This window comes from Bombina bombina, chromosome 3 (assembly GCF_027579735.1).
Source record: "Bombina bombina isolate aBomBom1 chromosome 3, aBomBom1.pri, whole genome shotgun sequence".
NCBI lineage: Eukaryota > Metazoa > Chordata > Amphibia > Anura > Bombinatoridae > Bombina > Bombina bombina.
Window position 1 is genome coordinate 1164959851 of NC_069501.1, and position 18822 is coordinate 1164978672.

General features: G+C 38.1%; 1 protein-coding gene across 1 annotated transcript in view; it reads left to right on the plus strand.

Moving 5' to 3' along the window:
• Positions 1-18822, plus strand: part of LOC128654584 (collagenase 3) — a 97198-nt gene that overhangs the window by 19412 nt on the left and 58964 nt on the right. The window contains exon 3 of the mRNA XM_053708578.1: positions 13223-13371. Within this exon, the coding sequence (XP_053564553.1) occupies positions 13223-13371 (149 nt within the window). The remainder of the gene's footprint in view (positions 1-13222; positions 13372-18822) is intronic.

Sequence of the window (18822 nt, forward strand, 5' to 3'; positions counted from 1 at the left end):
GCACTACATTATCACCCGTGACCCGGCCGCAAATGGGCAAATTTGCCCGCTTGCGAGCGTGCGATAATTAACCTGCCATTACAAGTGGCTGTTTATTGCTACATTGAGCTTGCGGTAGCAATTAGCGCTCCGACAATTAACCAGAGATTAAATAAAAAGTGAAGAAACTATTAATAAAAAAGTTATTTATTCTTATCCTCTAAATCCGATAAATGTTTCTTCTTCAATATGTGTTTGCATCATGGGGTAGATTTATTTAGCAGCAGATGCTGCTTTCTACCCCCGAAGTTTCAGGAAGCAGTGGCGGACTGCAATTACCCCAATCCGATCCGAGAAATGCTTGTACAATGTTAAATGCCGACAGCATATGTATATGACTTAAAACTCTATTTTAAAATGCAAAGTAGTGCATTTCAAATTTGAATTTTTTTGCTTCTAAAACTGCTTCTGCAAACAGAGTACCCTCTAGTGTAAGCAGTTGATCTGCACTTCCAACATCTGGCAAGTATATGTGACATCACCAATACAGGGCCAGATTACAAGTGGAGCGCTAAATATTGCTTTCATGAAAGCAATATTTGTACTCCACTGAGTTGGCAGCAATTTGAACGCGAGCTCTCTCTTCCATAAGCTCCAATGGGAACCTTGTTCTGATGCCGTCAGAGACTGCATTAGAACCTAAGCGCAGCAAAGGGGGTAAGTAGCGCAGCGATGCAGCAAATATAAATATATATGAATATATATATATATTTATGTGTTAATATGTGTATATACACATATTAACACATAAATATATATTTATATAAGCATATACATATACAGTATTGTGCAAAAGTCTTAGGCCACCATTAGATTTGTTGTTTTAGCAATGGTATAATGACCATATATCATTATTTCTCAGTCTCTTTATTACAATACAACCAGAAAATACAAGATATTTGTATGCAGTATTAAAAACAGAAATAAACTGCTTCTATAGGCTTAAGTGGCAAGTATTTAGTGTGACCTCCCCTTACACTTGAACAATTGTAGTAACCTGGCTCTCGTAAACCTAAATGGAATAAAACCCTAATTAAGGACATTGCTAACACCTGTATTTGTCCTACTATTTCATGTCAAAATGACTGCTGTGAAAAAAGTCTATTACATCAGGTTTCATGCAAGACATGCTTGAGCATTACATACACATATGGGCCTCCATTACATATGCAGCGTCGCCCGCAAATTCCTCCGCCGCCAGATTTTACTCGATTTTGGTATTACATATATGGCGTAGCATACAAGTTACGCGTGCATATTTCACCCGTCGCCCGCAATCATTACTCCCATAGGCTAACATAGAACCGCGTCGCAAATCGGTATCCAATATCCAGCACAAGGTCTTACGTGGCGAAAATGGAGAAATCTTACTCCATTTTTACCTCGCCATAAAAGGCAGCCGCAGCAAGCCTTGCGCTGAGTATGGGAGCACCGTAAATCCCGAAAATGCCTGCAAAAATAAACACTGAACGCATGCGCAATGTCTATCTGCCTGTCAACTGCAATCCCCCACCGCAATAACTAATAAAGTCTATTAACCCCTAAACCGCCATAGCCCACAACGCAATAAAAGTAATCAAGTATTAACCCCTAAACCGCCATTGCCCACAACGCAATAAACCTAACTCCTAACCTAACCTAACACCCCCTAAATAAACTAAAATTACCTAATTTACAAAATAGTTACTATTAAATATAAAAATATTTACACTACTTTTAAAATACAAATAAACTAAGTATAAATTAAAGGGGCAGTCTAATCAAAATTCAGGAGCCGGTCTTCAACTCCGCCCTCCGCTCCGCGCCAGCTGGTTCCTGGAAGAAGAAAGAAGAAGTCGCCGCTTGGAAGAAGACTTCACCGCCTGGAACAGGACCTTCTCCGCTGGACTTCAGGACAGGTGAGGACCACTTGGGGGTTAAATTTAGGGTTTTTTAAGGGGTTTTTGGGGGGATTTATTTTATTTAGATAGGGTGGGCAGCAAAAGAGCTGAATGTCCTTTTAAGGGCAATTCCCAACAAATGCCCTTTTCAGGGCAATGGTTAGTTTAGCGTTTTTAGTGGTAGTTTTTTTTTGGGGGGGGTTTACTAGTAGGGGGGCTGTGTGTATTTTTTGGCAAAAGAGTTGATTATCTTGGGGTAATGCCCTGCAAGAAGTCATTTTAAGGGCTACTGGTAGTTTATTAGATTAGGGGGTGTTTTTATTTTGGGGGGCTTTTTTATTTTCATAGGGATTAGGTGTAATTTATTTAAAATTTTGTAATTTTATTTATTATTTTCCGTAATCTTAGATTTTTTTATTTTCTGTAATTCTTGCTTAAAGGGACAGTCTACTCCTGAATTTTGATTAGACTGTCCCTTTAATTTATACTTAGTTTATTTGTATTTTAAAGTAGTGTAAATATTTTTATATTTAATAGTAACTTTAGTATTTTGTAAATTAGGCAATTTTACTTTATTTAGGAGGGGTTAGGTTTGGGGGGTTAGGTTTATTGCGTTGTGGGTTAATGGCGGATTAGGGGTTAATAGTTTTAATAGGTAGTTTGCGATGTTGGGGTAGGCGGATTTAGGGGTTAATAATTTAGGTATTACTTGCGGTGTGGGTTTGATGGCGGATATAGGGGTTAATAGTTTAAATAGGCATATTGCGTTGTGGGGGGTTGTCAGTCTAGGGGTTAATACATTTAATATTAGTAATGAGAGGGGGGATTGCGGATATAGGGGTTTTACATATCAGGCTTATTTTTGGGAGGCATGTTAGACTTTTACGGGAGATTTGTTATTTTCTTTACTTTTCTTAGGCACCAACAGTTTCTAAAGTGCCGTAAGTCACTGGCGACTCCAGAAATTTGTAGTTACGCTCATTTCTGGAAATCGCTAGTTTATAAGACTTACGGCACTTTATGAACTGCCAGCGGAGTTTATGTAATACCCCGATGTGCGAGGTGAAATTATGGACGGCGCAGGTTCCCACGCTTGCGCCGAAACCTGCACTGTATATTTGATCGCGCCCAATGTATGAGTTTAAATAATTGCAAGCTTGCTAATAAGACCAGCTTTCAATCACATCATTCCATTCAAAATGCCAAAGATCACAGACTTTGACAGACATAAAATCATACTTTTACATCAGCAAGACCACTCTCAAAGGGAAATCAACAAACAAACTGGATACTCAAGATGTGGTTTTCAAGCTGTTATAAAGAAATTTTAAGAATCAGGAGAGGTCAAGGACAAGGACAAAAAAGACTGGAAGGCCAAGAAAACTTTCAAAACTTTCTCAGAGTTTCTTCTTTGAGAGACCGCAAGAAGTCCAGCAAGGACCTGACTCAGCATCTGGCAACATCATCGGGATGCCAAGTTGACAGAAGAAGCTTGATCAGGAATGGTCTTTGTGGACAGGGCCGGCCCTAGCCATTGCGGGGCCCAAGGCAGGATGACAAAATGGGGCCCCCTTTCTCTCCGCCCCCAACCCCGCCCAGTCTCTGTCCCCAACCCCGCCCAGTGTCTGCCCCAACCCCACCGAGTCCCTGCCTTCAACCCCACCCATTCTCCGCCCCAAAGCTTTTAAAATGAAAAAAAGAGAAGAAAAATAATTTCAGGTAATGCACAACATTTTATATATATGTAAAAAACATAAATCCACTAAAGTGGAGCACTATAACATTGTATATATTGCAATATACCATTTGTACTATTGGAACAACTGTTATGTATATAATGAAGAATTATGCTGACAATTAGGAACAGTTGAGTTGAACTGGGCCTTATTTTTATGTGTTTTCTTATGATAACAAGAACATTACAGAGACACCAGGGCCGGCCCTAGCAAGTGTAGTCCCTAGGCAGATTGACAACGCGGGGCCTCTACCCAGAACAAAAAATACTTAAAAGAAATAGTGCAATGCACTGTACCACACAAACACACAGAATAGATATAATACACACACAGAGATACTTATATACACATACATCCACACACTCAGACACATACACAGGTACACAGATATATACATACACAGGTGCCCACACACACATTCTCTCTCACACAAACACACTTTTACTCTGTCTCACATACACACAATGCATTTTAATGGTGGACACATTTTAGTCAAGGTCTAATTGTCAAATTGAGATTGATAAGTATATAAAAGTAAATTTAATTTATCACAACAGTGGGATGTATTATTTTTTGATGTCACAGAAAACAAAGCACTTGCCATACCACAACTTAATGGTCCATGCCACAAATGTATCACAAGAAATACAGAAAAAACAGCTTCATTACATCAGAAACTCTTTAAACAAATATACTATAACCTTAGTATTTAAACTCCTCTTAGCTTGTCTCCCCAAATTACCTTATACAAATTTACTTGAAGATGACACCACAGAGTGCATACATATATTACCCACCGTCTAATTTTGCATATGTATATATATATATATATATATATATATATATACACACACTTCAATCTGATGCTCACCACTTGTATTTAGCACTGCTATGTCACTATCTGCTGCACAATGTACAATACTCTTCAATCTGATGCTCACCACTTGTATTTAGCACTGCTATGTCACTAATGCACATTTTACAACACTCTCTCCAATGTGATGCTCACCACATTTATTTAGCACTGCTATGTCACTATTTACTGCATACTTTACAATACTCTCTCTCCAATGTGATGCTCACCACATTTATTTAGCACTGCTGTGTCACTATCTACTGCACGTTTTACAATACTCTCTCCAAAGTAATGCTCACCATATTTATTTAGCTCTGCTGTGTCACTATCTGCTGCACAATGTACAATACACTCTCCAGTGTGATGCTCACCACATTTATTTAGCACTGCTACGTCTACTGCACATTTTACAATACTCTCACTGAGTATTTTAAAATGTGCAGTAGATAGTGACATAGCAGTGCTAAATAAATGTGGTGAGCATCACATTGGAGAGTATTGTAAAGTGTGCATTAAATAGTGACATAAAATAAATGTGGTAAACATCACACTGGAGAAAGTATTGTACCTACCTTGTGCAGCCGATAGTGACACAGCAGTGCTAAATAAATGTGTTGAGCATCACTTTGGAGAGAGTATTGTAAAATGTGCAGTAGATAGTGACACAGCAGTGCTAAGTACATGTGGTGAGCATCACACTGGAGAGAGTATTGTACCTTGTGCAGCAGATAGGTATACAGCAGTGCTATATACAAGTGGTGAGCATCATAATGAAGAGAGTATTGTAACTTGTGCAGCAGATAGTGACACAGCAGTGCTACATACAAGTGGTGAGAATCACATTTGAGAGAGTATTGTACATTGTGCAGCAGATAGTGACATAGCAGTGGTAAATACAAGTGGTGAGCATCAGAATGAAGAGTATTGTACCTTGTGCAGCAGATAGTGACATAGCAGTGCTAAATACATGTGGTGAGCATCACACTGGAGAGAGTATTGTACCTTGTGCAGCAGATAGTGACATAGCAGTGCTAAATACATGTGGTGAGCATCACACTGGAGAGAGTATTGTACCTTGTGCAGCAGATAGTGACATAGCAGTGCTATAAGGAAGATAATGGTCTTTTATTTAGAATTTTTTTTTTTATGAAAATTTCCTTCAGGAATTTTTTTTTATATATCTTGCAGCCCAATTAGATTATGATTTTTTTTTACGGCAATTTACCAAATATATTGCTAGGTCAGTAGACTTTGGCTCAATAAGTTCAATTTTTTTCAAAGAAAAAAAATGGCCACCTAGGCCAGCCCCTGACTACTCTACTCGACTTAGTCAGTCTGTCTCCTCTCTGAGCTATGACTGTCGTCCTCTGCTGCTCAGTCCCTCAGGCTCTCCCCACAGACTGAGACTGACTGACACACTACACTCCGACTCTGTCACCCGTCTCCCACACAGACACAGCGACCCCCACAAGAAGAAGAACGTGTGTGTATGCATGCGTGTGTGTCTATGTGTGTGTGTGTGCGTGTGTGTCTATGTGTGTGTGCGTGTGTGTCTATGTGTGTGTGTGTGTCTATGTGTGTGTGTCTATGTATGTGTGTGTGTCTATGTATGAGTGTTTCTATGTATGAGTGTAGGTCTATGCATGTGTGTTTGTATGTGTGTGTGTTTGAGCAACAGAATATAGACGTCTTAAATGCAATGCTACAGAATACATGCTAATTACATATTAACAACAACACAAGGAAGCAAAGTAACATTCATGTAATTTTATTGCATAATATAATCTATTTTAATACTGAAAAACAGAATGTGTGTGTTGTGATATAGGCGGCTTTCGGCTACTTCCCTAAGGCTGTATACAGATTTAACTCAGGACCTCTTTATCAACATCTAAACATAAGTTATAATTTCTTTATCTACAGCATTTACAATATCAATACATATACATATCTAAATCCTTAATACTAATATATATCTACATTAATACAGATAAAGTACCTGTGTTGAATTATCACCATGGTATGGATTGATTTCAACCTGCCAAATAGCTCCTTTGTGAACTCTGCAGCACCATCTGCTGGCACAATATAGTATCTTTTGCTGCATACAGTTATGTCAACCTGCTGCAATGAATTAAGAGCTTACTTATGTTAACATGCTGCCTGATTTAAAAAGCATACAACTTCCCAACAAAATATTATGTTGAAATTATGTTTTATGGAATAAACATTACATATGGTGTGTTGCTTCATTGCACAAAAAGTACCAATTGAGAAATACAATTACAACTAAACTTAGTGGGATAATATGAGTGCCGTCAGATACAATTTTATACTCACAGGTTAGAGGTGGAGTTTGAAAAATAGAGGCAGATACTGAGAGTAGAAAATGAGGTTCACCTCATGTACTACTTTATATACTTGATCTGTGGTCATTTTTTTAGCACCCCAAATGCAACGGCTTTGAACCATTCTTATGTCTTCAGTCAATTGCATTAGTTTATCATTCTCTCACATTTAAAAGGACAGTAAATTAAAAATTAAACTTAAATTGAGGGAATAGAGTTTAATTTTTAAACAACTTCCCAATTAACTTATATAATCAATTTTGCTTAGCTCTTTTGATATACTTCTTCACAACATTGTTTATTGCAGTGTTATACAATGTTTTACAATAAAATTAGTTTGGAATGTTGTTTAAAATTGCATGCACTATCTGAATCATAAATGTTTAATTTGGACTTTATTGTACCTTTAAGTACCTGGTTTTATTTTTAGCGCCATGAATAAATCTAAAAAATTGAAACCGTTCAACATTTTTTTTCCTGTGCACAGATTATTGGATTTGGGAAATGTTCTATACTTTCAACAGGCAGCAGATTGGTTCATTACAAATTTGATAAACTGAACAATAAAGCATGTTTGGCATACAGAAATAGTATGCGTCTGCTTGTTTCATCAAATTCTTTTTTTTATATATTATCTAAAACAATTCCCACCATTGTTTTATTTTTTTCCATTTAAAATTGATTGTGCTTACAGTAAATTATTAAAGTGACCTTGAATAATGGTGTTGATTAAATGTCAAATTAAATATATTTTTACTTCAACTGAGCAATCTAAACTATCTTCTAAGCTAATGGTACTACAGATAAATGTTATTTGCAGAAAGTCTCACTCCACTGTCCGACAATGGTCTGACTGTTCCCAAACTCTGCTTGCCTGACCATTTTGTGATGTACCCTTGGACTGCCTTACCGTTGCCAAACCCTGCCTGACCATTCTAGTGGTTTACCCTTGGACTGCTTTACCGTTGCCACTGAAGACTATCCTGTATGTGGTGAGTGCTGCTTATATCATCTTGCGAACTTTCTCTGCTCTGGGATATTCCCTGTAATTCCGTCTCGATGCCAGGATAAGAAGACTACTGGCCGAGTTCCGTCTGATAGTGGAGTTTCCCACAAGGATTACAATTGCGGCCTTCAATGAAACATGGTGGAGGGTCTATTTTGGTTTGGAGCTTCATTTCTGCCAGTGGTGTTGGCGATATTGTGAACTGATGGGATCATGAATGCCTGAAGAGTACAGACAGGTTTTAATTCATCATGACACTCCTTCTGGAAAGCGCCTAATTGGGAATAGTTTTATTTTTTAGCATGATAAGATCGCAAGCACACTACTAAGGCAGTGAAATCATATCTGGAGAGAAAAACAGCTGATAAAACACTGACAGTGTTGGCCTTGCCCCACAGAGTCCAGACCTGAATATTATTAAGGCAGAAAAATAAATAAAATACAACCTAAATCTAAAGAAGAACTCTGGGAAATGCTAAAAAAAGGCTAGTAAAATATACCAGAAGATTACTTCAGAAGACTTCAGGGCAGTCTCCCAAAAGAGTTTAAGATGTGCTTAAAGCCAGGGGAGGTCACACTAAATAATGCCTTTGCTTGAAGAAGCCATTTTTGTTCTAAAAATTGTGTGTGTGGGGGGGGGTAATATTTTGTGTACATATTTCCTGTATTTTCTGTTTGTATCTTAATAAAGAGACTGAAAAATAAATATGGATGGTCATTAAAACTTTGCTAAAACAACAAATCTAATGGTGGCCTAAGACTTTTGCATTGTACTGTTTATTTACTGGGAACACACAGTTCCCATAGACCGCAATGTAAGACCAAAAGAGACAAATATATGCAGGCACCAAACACTTGCTAGCTTCCACTAGTGCAGGATATGTGCATATTCTTTTTCAACAAGGGATACTAACGCCTAGATTTAGAGCTCTGTGTTAGCCGTCCAAACCAGCGTTAGGGGGTCCTAACGCTGGTTTCGCAGCCCGCTGGTATTTAGAGTCAGTCAGGAAAGGGTCTAACGCTCACTTTCCATCCGCGACTTTTCCATACCGCAGATCCCCTTACATCGATTGCGTATCCTATCTTTTCAATGGGATCTTTCTAATGCTGGTATTTAGAGTCTTGGCTGAAGTGAGCGTTAGAACTCTAACGACAAGACTCCAGCCGCAGAAAAAAGTCAGGAGTTAAGAGCTTTCTGGGTTAACGCCGGTTCATAAAGCTCTTAACTACTGTGCTCTAAAGTACACTAACACCCATAAACTACCTATGTACCCCTAAACCGAGGTCCTCCCACATCGCCGCCACTCTAATAAAATTTTTTAACCCATAATCTGCCGAACGCACACCGCCGCCACATACATTATCCCTATGTACCCCTAATCTGCTGCCCCTAACATCACCGACACCTATATTATATTTATTAACCCCTTATCTGCCCCCCCCAATGTCGCCGCTACCTACCTGCACTTCTTAACCCCTAATCTGCCGACCGCACCTCGCCGCCACTATAATAAATTTATTAACCCCTAAACCGCCTCACTCCCGCCTCAAAAACCCTATAATAAATAGTATTAACCCCTAATCTGCCCTCCCTAACATCGCCGACACCTAACTTCAAGTATTAACCCCTAATCTGCCGACCGGACCTCGTCGATACTCTAATAAATGTATTAACCCCTAAAGCTAAGTCTAACCCTAACACTAACACCCCCCTAAGTTAAATATAATTTTTATCTAACAAAATAAATTAACTCTTATTAAATAAATTATTCCTATTTAAAAATAAATACTTACCTGTAAAACAAACCCTAATATAGCTACAATATAACGAATAATTATATTGTAGCTATTTTAGGTTTTATATTTATTTTACAGGCAACTTTGTATTTATTTTAACTAGGTACAATAGCTATTAAATAGTTAATAACTATTTAATAGCTACCTAGTTAAAATAAGTACAAAATTACCTGTAAAATAAATCCTAACCTAAGTTACAATTAAACCTAACACTACACTATCAATAAATTAATTAACTAAACTATCTACAATTATCTACAATTAAATCAACTAAACTAAATTACAAAAAAAAAAAACACTAAATTACAAAAAATAAAAAAAGATTACAAGAATTTTAAACTAATTACAGCTACTCTAAGCCCCCTAAAAAAAATAACAAAGCCCCCCAAAATAAAAAAATGCCCTACCCTATTCTAAAATAAAAAGTTAACAGCTCTTTTACCTTACCAGCCCTTAAAAAGGCCTTTTGCGGGGCATGCCCCAAAGAAAACAGCTCTTTTGCATTTAAATAAACATACAATACCCCCCCCCAACATTACAACCCACCACCCACATACCCCTAATCTAACCCAAACACACCTTAAAAAAATTAACACTAAGCCCCTGAAGATCTCCCTACCTTATCTTCACCACGCCGGGTATCACCGATCCGTCCAGAAGAGGGTCTGAAGTCTTCATCCTATCCGGCAAGAAGAGGTCCAGAAGAGGGTCCAAAGTCTTCATCCTATCCGGCAAGAAGAGGACATCCAGACCGGTAGACATGTTCATCCAGGCGGCGTCTTCTATCTTCATCCATCCGGCGCAGAGAGGGACCATCTTGAAGCAGCCGACGCGGATCCATCCTCTTCTTCTAGTGACTCCCGACGAATGAAGGTTCCTTTAAGTGACGTCATCCAAGATGGCGTCCCTCGAATTCCGATTGGCTGATAGGATTCTATCAGCCAATTGGAATTAAGGTAGGAAAAATCTGATTAGCTGATTGAATCAGCCAATCAGATTCAAGTTCAATCCGATTGGCTGATCCAATCAGCCAATCAGATTGAGCTCGCATTCTATTGGCTGTTCCGATCAGCCAATAGAAATCGAGCTCAATTGAATAGTTTTATATAAGTTTCATATATGGTGATACAGTGAAGAGCTTTTTTCGTAAGTAAGAGTGTACGATGCCACTCCTTGGTGGGTGCTATAAAGTCTAATCTCCAAAAAGCAAGAAGGGAGAAAAAGAGAGGCAGTTGTGTGTACCAGTAGAATCAATACAGGTAGTAATGTGTATCCACAACAGGGTAGCAGTGAGCACGGTACGAAGGCGCTCCCCTTGTGGACTGCCTACTCCCTCCTTCCCCCTCCCTCCATTTTTCTATTTTATATTCCAAAAAATAGAAAAATGCACTGTAGTGCAAAAAAAGGGGGGTAGCAAAATAATTGTATAGATACAATCAAATAGTGAGTGAGTGCAAATTTGATTGTATCTATACAATTATTTTGCTACCCCCCTTTTTTTGCACTGCAGTGCATTTTTCTATTTTTTGGAACACTATTTTTGTAACACTAATTTTGAACACTATTGTTTGTATTATTGTTTATTAGTTTTTTGCTTGATGCACTTGCTACAGTTGTACTTAGGCTAATTCTGTTTTATTAGTATACACTCTTATTCTGGTGTACCACTCACACTGATCACCTGTTATTACCTCTGTTTTTATTGTAATTATCAGCTTTGGCCCTTTGAGCCGCTTCTGTAAGATATTCCTGTATTTGTAATTTTATTTATATGTGCTTTTTACATTTTTTATATATAGTCTTTTATTACTGATGCTTTTTAACATGGTTCATTAAATAATCTTCTTTTATCTCTCTGTGAGTATATTTATCCCTTGGCCTCTTGTTGGCGCAGTATTCACTTCTTACTACTTGTGCATATTTTTTGGAGGTTGGTTAGGATCTCTGTTTGGATACAGCTTGGGGATTACCTTAGCGCTTGTACACACACCCTTTTTCATTGGGTACTCACTTCACGTCTAGGACAGACTTCTCAGGAACCCGGCCTCAAGCCTCGCAGATATTGGTCTCGAGTATTGCCGGCAGGAGTGCGTGTCTTTAGTCAGCTAGTCCCCAGAGCGGAGCCCCGACCCTCCGGAGGACAGTGTACCCAGCTGCGAGTCGATCAGTCCCTCTATGTCGGGATCCCCTGCTGTCAGCTGTGAGGCTTAATAGTTGGCAAAAGGTACCGCCAAGGCGCGCCAAAGTTCCTCTGAAATGTCACTCAGATAGGGTAACACTAAATCTGACTGATATAAACAGACTTGATCTGCAAAAGGGACATATATTTGTCTTTTTATCACTTTTTCTAGCAGAGCTCCACGTACACACACCTGCTCTGAATGACGGTTAGCTCCGCCCCCGTGTTTTATTTTATTAAAATCAGTTGGGGCTTTTTGGTTACTGATGCATGCTTCGAGGGTTCCATAGCGTCCCAGCTTGTGAAGTACTTAGTATAGTTGTCCCTGTACGACTTTTGGATTTTGTGTCTGGTAGCGTGTGTGATTTTGAACTTTGAGAGGCTATTTGTAATTAAGTTTTGTACTCACAGTAGAGTCAGTTTCATAAGGACCTGATAGCAGGGGTGTCTATCTCCTCCCTCACAGAGGCGCACTCTCTTTGTCCTCTTTCTCAGTTCTCACTCAGCCTATGCTGCAGCCAATGTTGCCTGCTGCCGATTCTCCTCCTCCCCCAAGAGCCTTATCGCCGCCTCCAAACAGCAGGAGGGAGGGTGACAGACATGCAATATGCTGAAACTAAAGACAGACTTTCTGTGAAGCCTTCCTGCTCAATGACGTCACTGCAACTAAAGGCATTCCTTAACACTGTTTCCGGATTTGGGCCACGTTAGATCATGGTACTTGCAGTTTCAGGGAGATTGCATTTCATTTGCGGGTGTCAGGTTGCCACTATTACAATGAATTATTAAACATATACAATGTATATGACTAGATTTGCTAATAATTCAAATAATATTTAAAGTAGAAAAATCCTTAAAGGGACACTCAATCAAAATTAAACTTTCATTATTCAGATAAAGCAGTGATTTTAAACAACTTTCCAATTTACTTCCATTAACAAAATGTGCACAGTCTTTTTATATTTAAACTTTTTGAGTCACCAGCTCCTACTGAGTATGTGCAAGAATAAGTGTGTATGCATTTGTGAATGGCTGATGACTGTCACATGGTACGTGCATGCATTTGTGATTGGCTGATGGCTGTCACATGGTACAGGTGGAGTGGAAAAAGACAACTTTTAAAATTGTCAGAAAAAAATCTACTACTCATTTGAAGTTCAGACTAAGTGCTATTGCATTGTCTTGTTATCTTGCATTTGTTGATTATGCAAATCTACTGTGTTGACTGGTCCTTTAAACAATATAATGTCAAGAATGAACTAGCTCTGTGAACTGTAGTAAATCAGCTTTGTACAATAAAATAAAAACTAGAAAGGTCCTTGAATATTTAATGAAGCTGGGCTTAAGGAATGTACCAATGTGTTATAACATTTTTACACAGAATTGTGAACTACACTCCAGACATGGCTGCATCAGATGTGGACTTTGCTTTTGCTAGAGCTTTTAAGCTTTGGAGTGATGTTACTCCGTTAAATTTTGTGAAAGTTAACAGCAAAGATGCTGATATCCTCATCTCTTTTGGTTCAAGAGGTAAGTTTAATTAAAGGGAAACTTTAATCTCTCTCACTCTCTCTATCTCTTATCAAGTATATATATATATACTCATTGGATTTTAATTACAAATATCACTTAGATTATAATAATAAATAGTGTTAAGAAAGTGATATTTGTAATATAAAACATAGAATAGACTACACTCTCAAAGTGGACTGGGTACACATCCTAAGACCCTGCAAAACTCATAGCCCTGGGTGATCATATATTCGTGTGTGTGTGTGCGTATACAAATATTTACACACATATACACATATAAAAAAATAAATATAAAGATATATTTTTTATATGTGGGTATATATATAATCCTCCAAAGAAAATGCACTCGCAGGTCTTTGTAAAGTAAAACAAACTCTGTTTATTGGAACGTTTTCAGGGACATCATCCCTTTCATCAGCGTGGGGGTTAAAGTTTGAGTTTATTGCCCCAGTAAAACAAAAATCATTTGTGTGCTCTGAATTGATAGACTGCAGCTGAGTTTCTTACAAGTGCTGTCACAGGCTGTCACCTCTGTACAGGTAAACAAGGCAATAGGAACGGCGGCGGCAAGCTGGTAGACTAAGGAACAGCAATAGGGAGGCAATAAAGTCATTAACCTTACTAAAAATGGCTGTCCACATACAGTCACTTTATAACCTTCAATTAAAAAAAAAAAGTTTAAACATTATGGCCCAGATTACTAGATTATATATGTGTACAGGTGGCCCTCGTTTTACAACGGTTCAATTTACACCGTTTCAGAATAACAACCTTTTTTCCAGTCATGTGACTGCTATTGAAAAGCATTGAGAAGCAGTGCATTTATTAAAATAGCCAGTAGGTGGAGCTGTCCGCTTGTGTTGCAGCAAAGCCAAGCAAGCTGAAATTAATCAGTTTAACCAGAGCTGAGCTATCGAGCAGCTTGCAAAGGAACAAGATCTTCCTGTCTATAGATCAGTCCAGATTGGAATGCATAGAAAGAACTGCTTGCAGAAAAATGCAAGTGAAGTCTGTGTTGTGTGATTATTTTATTAGGTTTATAATGCTGTTTAGCAAATGTTTTTGTTCATTTAACTTAGTTTAATTATATATTCTGTGTTGTGTGATTATTTTATTAGGTTTATAATGCTGTTTAGCATTTAAAGTCTTAATTTAAAAGCTTTAAAAATAATGTATTAGGTGTTACTTATGACAATTTTGAGAGGGGCCTGGAACCTAACTCCCTCACTTCCCATTGACTTCCATTATAAACTGGGTTTCAATTTACAACGGTTTCGATTTACAACCATTCCTTCTGGAACCTAACCCCGGCGTAAACTGAGGGCTACCTGTATATATGTGTACACATGTATGTGCAGTTGTGCCAAAATACATACATACATATATACATACATACACACACATACACATATATACTTATACGTATACAAATCCACATACATATTTTTACACCTTTGAGTCATTCCCACTCCAATACCTTGTCATATATCACTCACTTTAACCCCTTCACTACCGGGACTTTCAGGGCATTTTTAGAATTTTTACTCTCACTCCATTTAAATATAAAAAGTTTTTTTTTATTATTTACCTGTCCAAACTATATATATATTGTCTAAGTAGACAACCCAAGGGGGCCCATTTATCAAGCTCCTGATGGAGCTTGTGGGCCTGTGTTTCTGGCGAGTCTTCAGACTCGCCAGAAACACAAGTTATGGAGCAGCGAGGTCTTGCGGACCTGATCCGCACTGTCGGATCAGGTCAGCAAGACCTTTGATAAATAGGCCCCATTTATCAAAGGTCTTGCAAGTTATTGTCACCTCTCACCTCCCTATAGCGCTGCTATTACAGGTTTGCATAATCCCGGCGTTAGCAGGCAAGAAGTGAGCGTTAAGCAAAATTGAGATCCATACCGCACTCCAATACCAGCGCCGCGGTGAGCTGGTTTTACATGCTCGTACAACAATGGGGAAAGCCGGCTGAAAAAAGTCTAACACCTGCAATAAAGGAGCGTAAAGCTCCGTAACGCAGCCCCATTGATATCTATGGGGAAATAAGAAACCCTGAGTCTAAACACCCCTAATCTGCCGCCCCCGACATCGCCGACACCTACATACACTTATTAACCCCTAATCTGTCGCCCCCGCCGCCACCTACATTATACTTATTAACCCCTAATCTGCCGCCCCCAACACCACCACCACCTACATTACACTTATTAACCCCTAATCTGCCGCCCAACATCGCCGCCTCCTACATTACACTTATTAACCCCCCTAATCTGCCGCCCCAATGTCGCCGCCACCTACCTACACTTATTAACCCCTAATCTGCCGCCCCTAACATCGCCACCACCTACCTACATTTATTAACCCCTAATCTGCCGCCCCTAACATTGCCGCCACCTACCTACATTTATTAACCCCTAATCTGCCGCCCCCAACGTCGCCGCCACTATACTAAAGTTATAAACCCCTAAACCTAACCCTAAGTCTAACCCTAACACACCCTACTTTAATATAATTAAAATAAATCTAATAAAAATGTCCTATCATTAACTAACTAATTCCTATTTAAAACTAAATACTTACCTATAAAATAAACCCTAAGCTTGCTACAATATAACTAATAGTTACATTGTAGCTATCTTAGTTTTTATTTTTATTTCACAGGCAAGTTTGTATTTATTTTAACTAGGTAGACTAGTTAGTAAATAGTTCTTAACTATTTACTAGCTACCTAGCTAAAAATAAATACTAATTTACCTGTAAAATAAAACCTAACCTGTCTTACACTAACACCTAACATTACACTACAATTAAATAAATTACATTAATTAAATACAATTAACTAAATTACAAAAAATAACAAACACTAAATTACACAAAATAAAAAAAGAAATTATCAAATATTTAAACTAATTACACCTAATCTAATAGCCCTATCAAAATAAAAAAGCCCCCCCCCCCCCCAAATAAAAAAACCCTAGCCTAAACTAAACTACCAATAGCCCTTAAAAGGGCCTTTTGCTGGGCATTGCCCCAAAGAAATCAGCTCTTTTACCTGTAAAACAATATAAACAACCCCCAACAGTAAAACCCACCACCCACACAACCAAGCCCCCAAATAAAATCCTAACTAAGAAACCTAAGCTCCCCATTGCCCTGAAAAGGGCATTTGGATGGGCATTGCCCTTAAAAGGGCATTTAACTCTTTTTCAGTGCCCAAAAGCCCTAATCTAAAAATAAAACCCACCCAATAAACCCTTAAAAAAGCCTAACACTAACCCCTGAAGATCCACTTACAGTTTTGAAGACCCGACATCCATCCTCAACTAAGCGGGCGGCAGATTAGGGGTTAATAAGTGTAGGTAGGTGGCGGCGATGTTGGGGTTGGCAGATTAGGGGTTAATAAGTCTACTGTAGGTTGTGGCAGATAATATGTTTATTCTAGTGGCGGCGATGTCCGGAGCGGCAGATTAGGGGTTAATAGGTTGTTTATGCGTGTTAGTGTACTTTTTAGCACTTTAGTTATGAGTTTTATGTTATGGCGTTGTAGCATAAAACCCATAACTACTGACTTTCAGTTTACGGTATGGATCTTGACGGTATTGGCTGTACCGCTCACTTTTTGGCCTCCCAGGCAAATGGAAGTCCCATTGGAAAAGGACTTTTTGAAAACTGCGATAGTTACACTGCATTCTGTCCAAAAAAGTGTGTGGTGCAGCTAAACCTGCAAGACTCATAATGCCAGGGGTAGTGAAAAAGAGCCTTAACGCTGCTTTTTCACCCATACCGCAAAACTCGTAATCTAGCCGATTGTTAATTTTTACACAAACTTTGGGTTTCTCACTGAAATTATTTATATATCACTTGTGCAATCATGAGACAAATGATTGTAAAAGCTAAGGTACAAAAGGTAGCAGCACTCCAATGAAATAGGATAAAACCAGGGTCTTTATTCTTCCATAATTAAAACAGCAAACAGCAAAAAAGGCAAGGATTCATGCAATGCAGTACAGCACAACATAAAGAGCAAAAAAAAGGTCATGGGAATGGGGAGCGGAGTCCTGACATGTTTCGTGCAGTTCAGCACTTAATCATAGGATGATTACCCACCTGTGTGGTGCACCATTTGACTGGTTTCTAACCAATCAAAATTTCAAACGCTATACACACCCTCCAATGCAAGCTATACACACCCTCCAAAGAAGGAGCTTGGATTTAAATGGTGCACCACAAAGGAAAAAAAGAATAGTATTACAAACATACATAACAATGAATAAAAAGAATACATATATATGTGGATTGTAGATAAAAACAATTTCATACACAGATGAAAATATAAATGAAAAAACATTGTTGTTGGCTCCTAATATTGACTTTTGAAAAGACTTTTGCATCTATTTAGTTTTATCACACATCTATAATAAATATGTCAATAAAAGGAAAATTTGTTTGTATAATTCTACACATAGCCTCACTATAACCATCAATTCATATTTTTTGTTTGGACCAAGTAGATTTGATATTGTCCAATACTACATACTGATGTAATTTGATTAAATACTTAACTATTTGATGTACTCTATTTTTACAAACTCAAAAATTCTCAAACCATTCTGAGACAAAAACGAGGAGGAAGAGATTTCCCCTTTGGGGAACTTACTTATTTCACTGTGTCCAATTTACAACACACTCAACTGTCACGGATGAAACACACACATATACACACACATATACATATTTGTCAAGAAGCACAATAATGTGTGCATTGTCTATCACATATAAAAGACCCAAATCATACAATAGGCCCTATTAATAATGCATACCTCCCAACATTTCAAAATTCAAAAGAGGGACCCCCCCCCCCGCAAAAAAAATTCTGTGGTGGGCGTGGCTTAAAAAATCATAAGACCAAAGTAATAGAAATAAAATTATTAATAAATTCATAGATTTTAATACACTTAGGCAGCAAATCAAACACAAGCTCAAACCACTGGTATGGCTATGTGAGCTATGTATTTAATTATCATTTGCAAAGACATTGCTAAATATTTTTATCTTAATTGGACATTTAATAATAAATTCTTTAAAACTGCTCTTTGCATTCCCCATTAATATTCTAAATTCTGGCCTTTAAAGTCAGCAAAAATGCACAGTAGCACACTACATAGCATACACTTACACATGCAGATGCACACACACTACATAGTATACACTTATACATGCAGATACACACACACTACATAGCATACACTTATACATGCAGATACACACACACACTACATAGCATACACTTATACATACAGATACACACACACTACATAGCATACTCTTATACATGCAGATACACACACACTACATAGCATACACTTATACATACAGATACACACACACTACATAGCATACACTTATACATGCAGATACACACACACTACATAGCATACAC